The sequence below is a fragment of the Lissotriton helveticus genome, chromosome 3_1 (genome assembly GCF_964261635.1).
Source record: "Lissotriton helveticus chromosome 3_1, aLisHel1.1, whole genome shotgun sequence".
Classification (NCBI taxonomy): domain Eukaryota; kingdom Metazoa; phylum Chordata; class Amphibia; order Caudata; family Salamandridae; genus Lissotriton; species Lissotriton helveticus.
The window spans coordinates 1,842,165,558-1,842,179,447 of record NC_136061.1 but is presented as its reverse complement, the minus strand read 5'-3'; the positions used below and the strand labels follow the sequence as shown (position 1 = coordinate 1,842,179,447).

Genomic DNA, 13,890 nt, shown 5'->3' with positions numbered 1-13,890 from the left:
AGCAGGATTTTGTTTTTGAAAACAAAAATAAACTATGCCTTTGCCATTGGAGTTGTTTCACATGGCAAGGGGTGCATTAAGTAGTTTTCACTGCACCTTACCGCTAGGTCTTTGCTGACAGCAACAGGCAGTGAAAACGGTCCCATATAACTTGTAATACATGCTGTAATATCCCTGGGGTGTGCAGGAGGTGGTGTCACTGTTTAGTGCCGTGTGCTGCTTATTTGTGGAATGCATTCCTATATTCATTGTATATGGTATGTGTAAATGACCATGTGAATTAATGAAGAAAGAAAAAACTGAGAAACCATATTGGAGGACCCCAAATCCTGGAAACAAACTTAAAGGACACATTTTAAAGGAAAGATCATTTTAAGGAAACCCAATTAAAACTAAAATTAAGCAAAATTTGCAATAAATCTGCACCTGAATATATGTTAACAATGGAAAACAGTAGCATACTTCATATCAAATCACAACTACAGAATTTTTTTTTCAGAATTTCTAAATCTGCCACTTTTTATTACAATTATAAAAACCTTGCGGCCTCATTTATGAACTAATGATGCAGCGTGGTGCCGCAAGCTAATTTGTTGTGTCAAGCTGCTTCATTTTCAAATCACATGGATGCATCCTATTAACAACAATACAACTCATTTGTGTGCTTACCCCTGTGCTGGATTACAATTGACTGCCATTCCCCTGTGCAGGCACTCTTCCGTCATGGTGTAAGGGTGGGGAAACAGCATTTGCAACGATGGTAATAACACACGGGTAGATAACAACGCGGAGGTTACATCGTCTGGTTTGTTACCACACATGGCATTACATCGCAAGTCGTTTCAACGACTTGCGCTAGGTGGTGCGCAACACCAGGGAATGTGTTGGATTTTAAATCCAACACCTTCCCTGCTGTTGCGCTAACTGGAGTAGGAATAGTAATTTATACTATTCCTAAATCCAGTGCGCCATCTAGGGCAAGTCGTAGAAACTACTTGCAATGTAAAGCCACGTGTGGTACCAACACGGACAATGTAACCTCCACGATGTAACCTACTGTTGGGATTTAGATGGCATAGTAACGTTATACATTCGTAAGGGTGCCTGCTTTGCAGGGATGATTGTTTTTGTGCAGGGAGGGACATCTTTCTGCACAAAACCATTAACTGATGGCTTTGTTTTCTCTTTCTAAATGTGCTGCATAATGCAGCACACATAGAAAGAGGAAAGAGAGAGAGAAAACAAGTATTTCTCCTCATTGTGCCATTCCTATGCCTCCACTGGGGAGGTGTAAGAATCTGACGCTTTTTCAGCTTTACAAAACTTTTTTGAACACCCACAGCAACACCTTTGGAATGTCCCTTTCATGCAACATAATGTATGAAATGGGCCCATATTAACAAGGCCATGAAAAAGTCAAGGAGGGTGGCTTTACTTGGCCTTGTAAAGACAAGCACACTGTGCCGCCAGTGTTTCAAAAAAAGTCATACACCAGTGGCACAATGGCCTTGTAAATGAGGCCCTCAGTTTCTAGTAATGCTTTTCTAGTGATAAAACTCTTTCTTTCTTTCTCGATGTATAAAACATGGTCATGTTGTCGTCCTTTTTTTTAATAAAACCGATCGAATAGCTAGAAGATTTGTTGTTACCCATTTGTGCTTATCGTCTGACGTTGGAAGTAGTCAGGTGCATTGCACTATATTTTTTATTAAAAAGGGGAGTGTGTGCCAGCATTAGCCAGCTTGAATCTTTTTTTCAATTTTCTTACAGGAACGCATGCCCCATCCTTTTCATGTTTACCCTTTATTGAGGTGCAACATTGCTGTGCCTCAATACATAAGAAATTTAAAAGAAAGCACATACATTTCTTCATGAAATTTGAACTAAAGTTTTCTTTAAAAGGGAGTTTTTTAGAGGGTTACAAATACATAGGAGGAACATGGATAAAGGGTCTATGTGACTCTTGCAGAAAACCAGCACAGAGAACTGTTTTTCAAAATTAATTGTACATACACCTTAAAAAAAGTAGAGGCATATTATCAATGGCCAGCGATAATTATTGCTGGCCGTGTTTAGCGATAATTGTATTATCATAGGCTATCTTTGGAATTTATTCCAGAGATAGCGAAGTTACCGCCGTTTTGCAAGGAACATCGCTGGTTTTCCAGCGATGTTCCCTGAAAAACGGCGATTACTTTGCTGATACGGCCCATAGGGTCGTATCAGCATAATCCACCCCAATATTAGGGATAGGTAAGTCTGCATTTTAGCAGACGTTAGTTTTTGAAGAAAACAGCGGTTTTCTCTAAAAACTAACGTGTGCTAAAATGCTGAGGCAGCCTTGTAAATATCGCGATGTGAACATCAGCGATATTTGCAAGGTTGTCCATCCGGGGTACGCCCAGTGACGTCCACTTTGCATCTCATTGGAGATGCAAAGGGAGGCGTTGGGAAAAAGGGTGTTAACATGCGATTATGCATGTTAGCATCCTCTTGTAAATAGGGTGATAGTTTTATCTACGCTTTTTTGGCTTTTTAAGCCAAAAAAGCAGATATAAAGCCCTTGTAAATATGACCCATGATTCTATGAACTGATTGCGATGAAGTGGTAAATGGAATTCATCTTGTACATTTTCATTGAGCAGTGTAGGTGGAATGGCTTCTCAGTCATGGTATTCCATGAAATTAACTTCCTGTGAAATTGCATACAACCATGTGCATGTGCCTATCGCTTGGTTCTTCCATGAAAACAAGTTTACATTTTCTTCATGGTGTGTACTGTTTTCTGTCATAAAAAAAACAGATGAAATGTCATTATTTTGTGTTACTCATTCAACAGAAACATTTCCGAATGCTGTTAAACACTTTCTTTCTGATTTATTTTAGGACTTTTGCCCCAACAATCCAAATGGGGGCACCTTCCGTATCATAAGCGAGGTCACCAGCTGTGGCAGTACAACAGCCGTCTGCTCCATGAGGGTCAGAATTAAAATAGAGGTTAGTCTTCCCCGGGGTAAGGCCAGTGATATATTTGACATTTTATGCACTCCTGTTCACAACAAAAACATTGTAAAAGTTAATGTGCGGTTTCTGGCCTTTTACGCGCTTTTTGAATTATTTGAGTATGCACATGATAATAGCAATAAAAACAAAGATAATCCTTGTTTCTTATATAGCTCTTCGTGTTTGGATTTTGCCATTCCAAGTTTGTAATTAACAATCTGTTGCTATTACACAAATGGTTGGAAGTGAATTTACCCAGTTCAAGTTTCCTGTTCCAGGGTATAAAAGTGTAAAATCTTCATATCATTTAACATGTCAGCGATGAGAATCATCCCACTGAGCCATCTGATAGGACATACAGAAGCCTGTTGCATGTATTGAACGATGAGGTTGGGGGGAGGTAATAAGAGCCATGATAACCTGCTGCCTGTGTGAGTGGAGGATTATAAAGTACTCTAGTGAGTGGGGCACTGGTAAATTAATGCCCTATTACTTACCGTTAATCTTCATTAGTCCTGGCCCGGTTGTCCTCATTCCATTAATGAAAAAGTGAGATAATACTATCTCACTAACAGAGAAAAAAAAAGAAGGAGTACAACTACGTTTCTATCCCAGCATTCCTCCTGAAATACCAAGCCACGATGAAGGCCGGAAAGTCCAGGAGGGAGGGTAGTAATGAATTGGACGAGGACAACAGGACCAGGAGTAATGAAGATTAGCAGTAAGTATTAGGGCATTACCCAGGTCCCTCCTGTCCTCGTCCCATTCATGAAAAAGTGAGAATACCGTAGCAACCACTGGCATTCATCGTCAACAAACCACCAGGACACAAACTGACTGCAAAACCCAGTGATTTATTGAAATGAACAGAACAAGAAATTCAGTAGCACACAGCTCGCAGTATGCCCGAACCAAAATTGTCCTAATCCCCCAGCAAATTCAGGATTTGAAAGTACCTCACAAAAGTATTAGAGGAAGTCCAAGTAGCCGCCCTACAGATCTCTGCCGGGGACATCCCCGAACCCCAGCCGAGCGGCCGCAACCCCCTGGGAGGAATGCCCCAGAACACCTGCCAGAGAAAGGACATCCGAATGAGAGTAAGCCTATATAATGACCTGCTTCAGCCAACGAACAATGGAAGAAGAAGAAGCCTTTTCCCCACGAGAGGCCAGCTCAAATAAGACAAACAGGGGATCCGACTTCCTAAAGGAATGTGTACTATCAAGATAGACACACAAATCTCTGCAGAAATCAAGTAAAGGCCATGGAAGATCATCAGCAAACTCCTGATCCGCGCACAAAGCAGGCAACACCAATCCCAGGAAATGGTGGAACTTCGAAGAACCTTGGTGACAAAGTTGAAGACCACCCCATCATCTGAAAAAGACAAAAACATCTCCCAAGATACCGGAGCTGCCAACTCCCGAAGGCGGCGAGCCAAAGCAATGGCCACAAAAAAAAACACCTTCAAAGTTACAAGTTTGAGGTCCACTTCAGACAAAGGCTCAAATGGAGGAGTCACAAGAGTAACCCTGGGCGGACAACTACGCAATGCTTGTGTAGTTTGCGTAATTTGTGCTACTTGACGCTACGTAAATTGCATGTAGCACAGTGCAAAAATGCGTAGAGTAGTTGGAATTTTTTGTTCGCTCGCGGTCCTCAACGTCAAGTCGGTGACCTCGAGCAAGCAAAATTACATCCCGTCGAGACTTTTTTCGCGTTCGCGATCACCAACATCAAGTTGGCGATCGCGAGCCTGGAAAATAAACCTCCCGGCAAAATTCTCAATGTGGGGAGGTCAAGTTTCTCATTGCGAGTGGTCGTGAATGCTTGCGACCGCTCGCAATGAGAAACTATCAGTCCGTGTTCAGAAAGCTGCTGCTCGAGTAAAAATCTACTTGAGCGGCAGAAAACGACAGCTCGCACTGTGCAAGATGCAGTTTTTAATGATTGCACAGTGCGGACAGGCAGTTCACGTATCGCAACGTGTATCTCGCGTAGGGCAAAGTGCTCTTTGCGTAGCTACGCGTAGCGCTACTTTGCGAACTACGCCTAGGGTTACACAAGAGCCCCACAACACTAGGGGAAGATACCAAAAGGGAAAGGATGGCTGCAACACAGGGGGGGGATAAAGAGAAACTCCGCAACAAGCGAGAGACCAAATCCTCCATATCTGACAAATTCTTCCAAGGGGAACAGAAAGCCTTAATTGCGTCCCACTGAACCCGCAAAGTGGAAACAGACAATCGCTTCTAAAAGCCCTCCTGTGAAACTGATGCACCTCCGTCAAAGAACAATCCAGAGGGGACAAAGCCAGAGTCTGACACCAGCACTGGAAATACCCCAATGATGCCCATTGGATTTTAAAGTAGAAGGCTTACGAGACTGTTGCAGGTCTAAGGCTAAATGTTCAGAGAAACCCCTACTCCGCTACCTCTGCCACACGGACAGCCGCATGAGAGACAACATTGGAGACGCTGTGGAGATGGGAAAAAAGGGAGAAACCAGGGACCCTGCACAGCCAACAGCTTCAGAGTGGGGAACCAAGACCGACGAGTCCAAAATGGAACCACTTCCCCCACCACACGGGACTCCTGACTCAGGTGAGCCAAAAATCAGCAGATCTGTGCCAGAGGAGGAAAAGAGCCCTCCTGTCGAACCCGGCAGCAGAACTGGAGCAGTTTGGCATTGTGCCAGAAGCAAAGAGGTTGAAATTGGTAAGGCTAAACCTCTTGCACACAAGCCTAAAAGCCACTGGAGTCAGAAACAACTCTGGGAGGTGGGGAAATACCTGCTGAGGGCATCCGTCACACCATTGTCCACACTCTGAATGTGAACAGCCGAGAGAGACAACAGATGCCCCTCCACCTAACAAAACAATGGAATCACCACAGCATTCAGAGAATTGGACATGGAGTCCCCTTGATGGTTCAGGTAGACCACCACCACCATGTTGTCCGAACAGACCACCACATTGTGTCCCACGACTGCCAATGGAAACCCATCACAGTACGTGACACCGCAGTCAACTCCCTCCAATTCAATGGACGCTGCGCCTCCTGAAGGGACCAATGACCCTGAAGAGACACGAACTCCAATGTCACCCCCCACCCAAAAGCACTGGTATCTGTCGTCAGGACCACCAGAGGAGAAGACTGCAACTGCAGACCCCAAGAAAGATGGTCGGACACCGTTTACCAGTGCAGGGCAGGGAGGAGGGACAGAAACACCAAAACCTGAAGGGCCAGATTGCATAACGAGATTCCAATGGGCCAACAGATACAACCACAGAGGCCTGAAATTAAACTGAGCCCATGCCACTGTAAACATTGTTGCAGCTATGAAACCCAGAAACCGTAATCAGAGACAGACCAGAAAGAGCCACCCACCAAGAACCCCCGAGCAAGTGAACCCAAGGTCACAGCCCGAGAAAAGAGATAGGAGTACTCTGGAGAGATCGGTGTGAAAGCACGACCCAATGAAAGTCAAGTACTGCAAGGGCTCCAGTTGATATTTGGGAAGATTCAGAAGAAACCCATGATCTCGCAACACAGAACATACAACTTCCCAATCCGCCAACAACTGAAACCGAGAGGGAGCATGGATCAACCAATTGTCCAGGTACGGGTAAATGAGTACCCCGGAAGATGTAAGGAAGCCACCAGATGGTGCCACCACCTTGGTGAACACCCGCGGGCTGACGTCAGGCCGAAGGTGCAAAAGAAATTGCCCGGGAGCACCAACAGGATCATTCACGAAAGAATCTCCATCAGGAAGGACAGATGAGCCCCAAAATTGTTCAAAGCTTTCAAGTTGAGGACGAGTTCGAACCCCACAGTCACTTTGGGAACCAGAAAAATCAGGGAGTAAAACCCCTCCAGAGGAGGAATAGCCTGAAACACTCCCTTCTTCAAGAGAGACGCGACCCCCAGAGACAGCTTAGACTGCTTGGCCTGACAGGATGGCCTAGGAGTTAGTAGAATACCTGAATCTGGAGGAGGCTCCAGAATTTTGATTTCATACCCCTCACAAACAATGTCCAGAGCCCACACGTCGGAACAGGACTGTAGCCATGCTGGTAGAAAGAACTGCAGCCGACTTCCTACCAAGAATCCGGGAGCCGGAGCCATATAGTCAGGGATGAGGTTTTTAGGGGTGTGGGGTGATTAGGCCTTCCTATCCCCACCCCAACCAGAAGAGAACCTCCTGCAGCCCCTGGAAAACTGCTGACGAGAAGGAGGGTGAGAAAAAGACTTAGGTTTGGAAGAAGGACTCACAGTGGAGGACTGCTTAAAGGAAGAAGAGTGTATTTTCTCCTTAAACAATTTATGTAATTTGCCCTCCAATTCCTCCCCAAACATCATAGCCGCCTGAAAAGGCAAGTGCAAGGTGCAAGCCGTCTGAGCAGAATCTGTCTTCCAGTTCTTCAACACCAGATTGTGGCAGGCCGCCACATCTGCACCACCGGAAAGTGCTGAATCCATCACCACATCGAAGGACATATCCGAGATGAACTCGACCTGGTGCTCAATGAGCTGCAAAAGCCCAGTGCAGTCAGATGTATCATCCATTGACTTATACAGAGCCTTGATATCAGAGATCAGAGACAGAGTCATGGTAGTACCATAAATACCAGCCCATAGAGCCAGATGAGACCCAGAGTACACCTTCCAAAGGGAAGCATCCACCCTTTTATCCACCGGATCTTTAATCACTGCATCCTCCGCCAAAGAAGTCCGACCCACAAGGATAGCCACAATAGAATCAATTGAAATAGAATCCGGCAATTACGTGGACATATCCTGAAGCTGATAGAGTTTAGTCATAAACTTTGGAAGCATAATACTGTCTGGTTCCTTCCATTACCTCTTCAGAACCTCATGGATGTAGGGATGAACGGGCACATCTACTGCAGGTGAACCCTGAAACTGACGCAGCAATGAACCACCAGACGTACTGAGCGCTTCATTATCCGGAAAACCCATGTTGGATTTGACATGTTTAATCAAGTCAGTTAACATATCCATGTCAATATATTTGCCTTCCTGTCCTGCACTCCCCATCCAATCTTCCTCTGAATCAGAAGACTGAGAGGTTTGAACAGGAAGGGGACCCTTGGAATGAGGCCTCCCCCATCTCACACAGAGTTTCCTTTATCAATCTCTTGATCTGTGCATTATCCCCTTCCCTGCAATGTTTAGACTGCACCTTAGAAGGGTAGGAAGAAGAGTCTGAAGATGAAGAAGAGGAGTGCTCCACATGCCTGCACTTCCTGGAATGCTTCCCCATGCTAGCACTAGGAATCCTGGGATGGACACACCAACCGGCCACCATCCCTGCAAAGTTATTTAACCCCTTCGGTGCTCATGACGGAACGGTTCCGTCATGAGCGTCGGTTGGCCTGTGCTCATGACGGAACCGTTCCGTCATGAGTCCATAGGTTCTTTAGAACCTTCAGCAATGCAGCGGAATTCGCGCAGCACTGAAGGGGTTAAGTGCCTGGGTCAGAGGGAAGAGTGGTTAAAGGAACACTAAAACACCTATAAAAGAAACACCAGGACCACCCTTGCCAAATGTAAAACAAGATCAGCTCGAGACGGTTTCAGCAGGCAGTCACCAGGACCAGTCCACGGGGCACCAATCCAGCCCAACCCACCCGATCCACAGGATAAGCAGAGACTGAATCACGTATCCAGCTCAGGAATCAGTAATCACTGCACCAAACATCAGCAAGCAACCACTATGCGGTACTTACTTTTATGCCTTTTATCGCCTGACATCCTGGCCTGTCTTCCCGCCGAAAGTCAGGCAGCGAGACCCAGAAGAAAAAGGTAACCCAGGAACATCACCTTGCAAGCACCTCCACGCCTTCCGGCGTGTCCAGCAACCCGGGAGACACCATCCTGAATTCTCCCTCATCCACCAAAATTAACAACCAGGAGGAGGGAATCCACCCATCTCCTTCCAAGCCTGGCAGTGAAGAAGACGGAAACACGCTGTAATGCCCCCACCGCCCGGCAGTGGGCCATGTAAGTATCCAGAAGCACCTTGCCCCATTCTGTCAGAAGACAGAAAACAAGAACAAGAGGAATGTGGTTAGGTACATATTTTTACTCCCAGGGGGAGGGGGTGGAGTAGGGCCCTAATTCCTTTGTTCTTTTTTTCTGTTGGTGAGATAGTATTATCTCACATTTTCATGAATGGGACGAGGGCAGGAGGGACCTGGGGGAATTTAACTTGAACTGTTAAACCCTCTCTCTGTGGGGTGGTCCTAATGCAGGGTAAATCTCACCCCTGCAGTCTGAGGCACATATATTAAAAGCGTGCACCTTGTGACCCCTGACGATGTCACAGATGATTCCTTAGACACCTCTGAGATCTGCACTAGCCTCACACTTGTTGCTAAGAGGCTATGGTAAGGGAAAGCAGTGGAACCTACAGAATGCAAATAGGATTGACAGAACGAAAACAGGGCTCTCAGAGTCACATTTTGTAACTCCAACTGCGATCATGATCCCTAAAATCAGGGGTAGAAAGTGACAGACCTGGAGTACACAGGACCTAGCCGGTCACTGCCCATAAATGACGTCCATGGTTGCAATTGAGCAATTTTCTAGAAGATCCTTCAAAATACGGCAACACAGCCTATAAAAACGTAGGCAAGCCAATAGTTCTGACTGTAATGCAATAACGCATTCTATCAGAGACATTGCACTTGTTCATGTGTGTAGACACATGCATTCTTAGGTGCTAATTAAGGTAACACCTCCTAGCATTTAGGTCCAATATAAGCAACATAAGGGAAGTCTTCAAATTACTGTGCTATGACAGTATGAACTGCGACTGGATCAGAGGCTACTTTGATGCATCACAGCAGGGATCCCTATTTGGTCCCACGTTCATAGCTTTCATCCTTTTGTTGTCCTTTAAATATGTACCTTTGAGCTGGCTAACAATAAATACTCCCTGTTAGTTATTAGCGCCATGGGACCTTCTCATGGGTGAATGTTCACACAAAGAATGTACTTGTGATATTAGCATTAAGTGATGCTGTTCTATCACACTGCTGAAGGGTCCGGTTCCCAGAAATGTATTCGCCTTATGACTAGAATAAAACAAAAGCCCACCCTGAAGTTGAAAGCCCCTAAAAAGCAAAGTAGCAAAAACAGGGGCATATTTACAAGAAAATGGCAGAGCAAAGTGCTGCAGCAAATTTAACCGCACTGTGCTCCGCCATTTTCCCTAGTGCTGGCGCTAAAAATAGCTGCCTAGCACCAACACAGACACCTTTAGTGCAAGGGTACCTGCATTGCAGGGAATTCTTTTTTATGTGCAGGAAGGTTTACCTTCCTGTACATGAACAATTAATAATGGTGATTTGTTATTGCTATGTTTGTAGCAGTTTGAAGCATACATAGAAGTTGCAAATCATCATTATTTAAAGATTGTTTATGAGCAGGAAGGGATACCAACCTGCACATAAACAACCTATACTTGTGTTTTGCGCTTTCTGCAGCACACATTGAAAAAGCAACAAGCATTAAACATGCAATAGTCTCGCCTTTAATTAAGTTAAAGCCATTTGCCTTGCTATACAATACCATTAGTAAAGCAAATGGCTTTAACTTTATCGAAGTACAGTAAACTGTGTGTATACAATGCACCACGCTGCAAAGTACTGGAAAAATGAGAAGCTTGCAGCAGTACCGGGGTGAAAGTATGCGTGTTTGGATGCAGGAAGTAAATATTAAATGAAAAACAAATAAGAGATGCTGAACACATAGGCACAGGAGTGTAGGGCAGGCAGCAATACACAGAGGCCTGGAAAAGAGGGCTATGTGGGGAGACAGCAATATTCAGCCAAATGTAAGCAGGAGGGCAATAAAGCGGAAAACCAATGTGGGGAGGCAATGAAACTCGCTACCAACTATGGTCAAATGAAGCAACGATTAAAATATATGTTGACTAACAAGCGTGCATGCAAACACTATGGTACTAATCAAAGGGCCCGTGAACAAGTGTACATGCAAACACTATAGTCCTAAATAAAGGAGCCAGTTAACAGTACACAACTATACTTAATTTGTCAGTTACGCTAAATTCGCCAGTACATTTGTGCTCATTACTGTTTATTTATGTAAGGAGATGTGTTAAAGAATATATATGGCTCAGCACTTTAGCAGAGTGTTAATAAACCTTTTTACACAAGCATACACATGCTACCGTCTGTTTTTTTTGGGCCGCTGTGATGGTGAAACATGAAAGAGAGCATGTATTTGAAAGGCACACGGTCTCTCAATTAAAATAATGAAATAAATTAAATTAAATCTGCTCGACTCCAAAAGTATGAACACTACCTTCTGAAGAAAATTAAAAAATGAGCGATTGGTTCAGTTACATCCTAGCTAGGAGTGCTAGTGGGCAGATGATGTTATTCTTTTAAGTAGAACAAAGGTAGGCTTGCAAAGGTTAATTACACGTATACAGGAGTACGCAATAAAAAATAAAATGGTAATAAATGAATCCAAATCTAAAGTTATGGTTGTCTCAAAAAATCTAAGAAGGAAATACAATATGAAATGGTTCTTAGGTAAGGAAAAATTGGAGCAAACAAAAACCTATAGATACCTAGGACTGGTTTTTGATGACAATGGTAGCTTTAAACCCCAGATATTGGACATCACCCGGAAGGCGAACTCCCTAACAGGTGCATTTGGTATGATAAAAAAATCCACCAGTAACTTAACCTACCAGCCGCTACTCAAGGTCATATCTGCAAAATTGCTACCCTCCCTAACCTACGGCAGCGAAGCATTGAACGGAAAGGACGCAATAACAATAAACAAAGAAATCTCGAAAACTTTTCGATCTCTTTTCTGTTTACCAAAAAATGCCTCACAGTCCCAAATTAGACTAAAATTTGGCTTGAATAACCAACTATATGCTCGGATGGGTAACACAATTAAAGTATGGTATAGGGTAAAAAATGACAAGGACAATTTAATCTCGGAGCTTTTATGGAAAGAAGTAGAGGGCAATAATAAACTATCTGTTTGGAAGTATCTCGAGAAGGCTTTGGATGAATTTGGGCTGACGGAGATTTGGATGACCACTATTCCTCAGGAATCTTTCAAAAAAATTGTAAATAAGACAACTGATATCCTATCTATAATAAGTGACAAAGAGTCCCTGGTTAAAAGGAAACATGCTTGGTCTATAATAAATAGTTATAAAAAAAAGAGTCCGCAACAATATTTAAATACAGCTTGGACTTGGAAATATAAAAATATATTCATGAATGCCCGGTTCGGAATCCTGCCTGGAGAATCTCATGCGCTGCCATGGAAAAAGCTTGAAAACAACATATCATGTCGGCTGTGTAATACAGGAGAAGAAAATATCATACATCTATTATGCCTCTGCCCAGAACTAAAAAATGAAAGATTAATACTTTTAAAAAGGCACTTTAACAAAAGATCAATAAGGACATGTAGACAAGCACTAATCCAGTGTCTTTGCTTGGAAGATATATATATTAACTCTGCCCTCTCAAAATTCTTAATAAGTGCATGGAGAAAACTGGAATTTTTAAAGCATTAACTATTATACTGTTTATATTTCTGAAATTTTAACATTATGAAATGATTGCTTATTTTTAAAATTACCGCCCTTTTACTGTATTCTAATTGAAATGTTATATTGTGTATTCGTTTTTGGTAAAGATTTTAAATAATCAATCAATAAAACATTTATCACACTTAAGAGTGCTAGTGGGCAGAGAAGCACCTTTGTTGAGCCCCAGTTTGTGTGAGGATACTACGTAGCGCTCTGATAACATCAGCGCTTTACAAGACAAACATGCGTGTGCTTCCTTTAAGGTCATTAGGGTAATTTATGGTAAACACGAAGGTTGCCTCTTCGACCCAGAAATGGGGCAGCCTGAATGTAGGCAACTGTATTCGGAGTAAGGCTCAGTGACACATGAAGTCAGAGGAGCAAAGTCGTCGTGTTCCTCGTGTGCCAAAGAGGAACAAGAGGAAATACAGAGTCGTAGTGAAAAGTAAGAGAGCGGTGCTTGGAAAACGGGCGCCGCAAGAGCATTGAAAGTGCAGTGTGCCGCGCGTGAGTGAGGAATAATAATACTGTAATTGCAAAGAGGTGCGAGTTTTGTGTCCTTTGTGTGTGCGGTGTGTCTGTCTGCAGTGTGTGTGCTGTATCTCTCTTTTGTCTGCTGTGTCTCGACTCCTTTGTTGTGTGTATCTGGATGGATCCCTTTTCTCCAATACCTATGTGTGTCTGTCGGGGGAGTGCATGTCTGTTTTGTCTGCTGTGTGATTGCCTGTATGCGTGTGTCTAGTGTCTTTTGTGTATCTCTCCTGCGTGTGTCTGTCGGCTGTGTGGGTGTGTGTGTCTGCTATGTGCCTGTGGTGGGGTGGGGGGTGTCTATCAGCTGCATGTGGTGCGATAATCTGTCTGTGCCTGTGGTGTTTGCGGTGTGTCTGGGGATCTTAGGCCGTGCAACAATGCGTACCCTGGCCAAGTAGTCCGGACCCCCGCTCTACTGCCTCCTCACCACTGGGCACACGGAGCCTTTGGTCACTCCAACGGACACAGCCTCTGTCCGCGGGTAAGGTCCGCAGCTAAGGTCCGCAGCAGGCAAGAATCACTCCAGAGACCACAAGTCGGGAGGGCAGTGCCGTCCAAATCTCGCAGCTTCAACCCCCCGCAAAATGGCGGCCAGAAGTCCCAGACAGAGCACTGGTGAGCAGCAGCTCGTTGCACCACAACCGGAGACAGCGGAGATCCCAAACGTTCTACAAATGCTCCCTACTGTCTTAGACACCAGAATCTTTGTTTTACAGGCAACCAGGTGACTTAGAGGTGCAG

The 13,890-nt window shown here is 44.3% G+C and overlaps 2 protein-coding genes across 9 annotated transcripts in view; one reads left to right on the top strand and one right to left on the bottom strand.

Annotated features, from left to right (window-relative positions):
- Positions 1–13,890, bottom strand: part of LOC144823886 (uncharacterized) — a 1,846,314-nt gene that overhangs the window by 1,437,765 nt on the left and 394,659 nt on the right. The window lies entirely within an intron of this gene.
- The window catches only part of LOC144823884 (mucin-5B-like), a 946,734-nt gene that overhangs the window by 634,070 nt on the left and 298,774 nt on the right, over positions 1–13,890 (top strand). Inside the window, exon 21 of the mRNA XM_078682773.1 lies at positions 2,887–2,997. Coding sequence (XP_078538899.1) covers positions 2,887–2,997 — 111 coding nt within the window. The remainder of the gene's footprint in view (positions 1–2,886; positions 2,998–13,890) is intronic.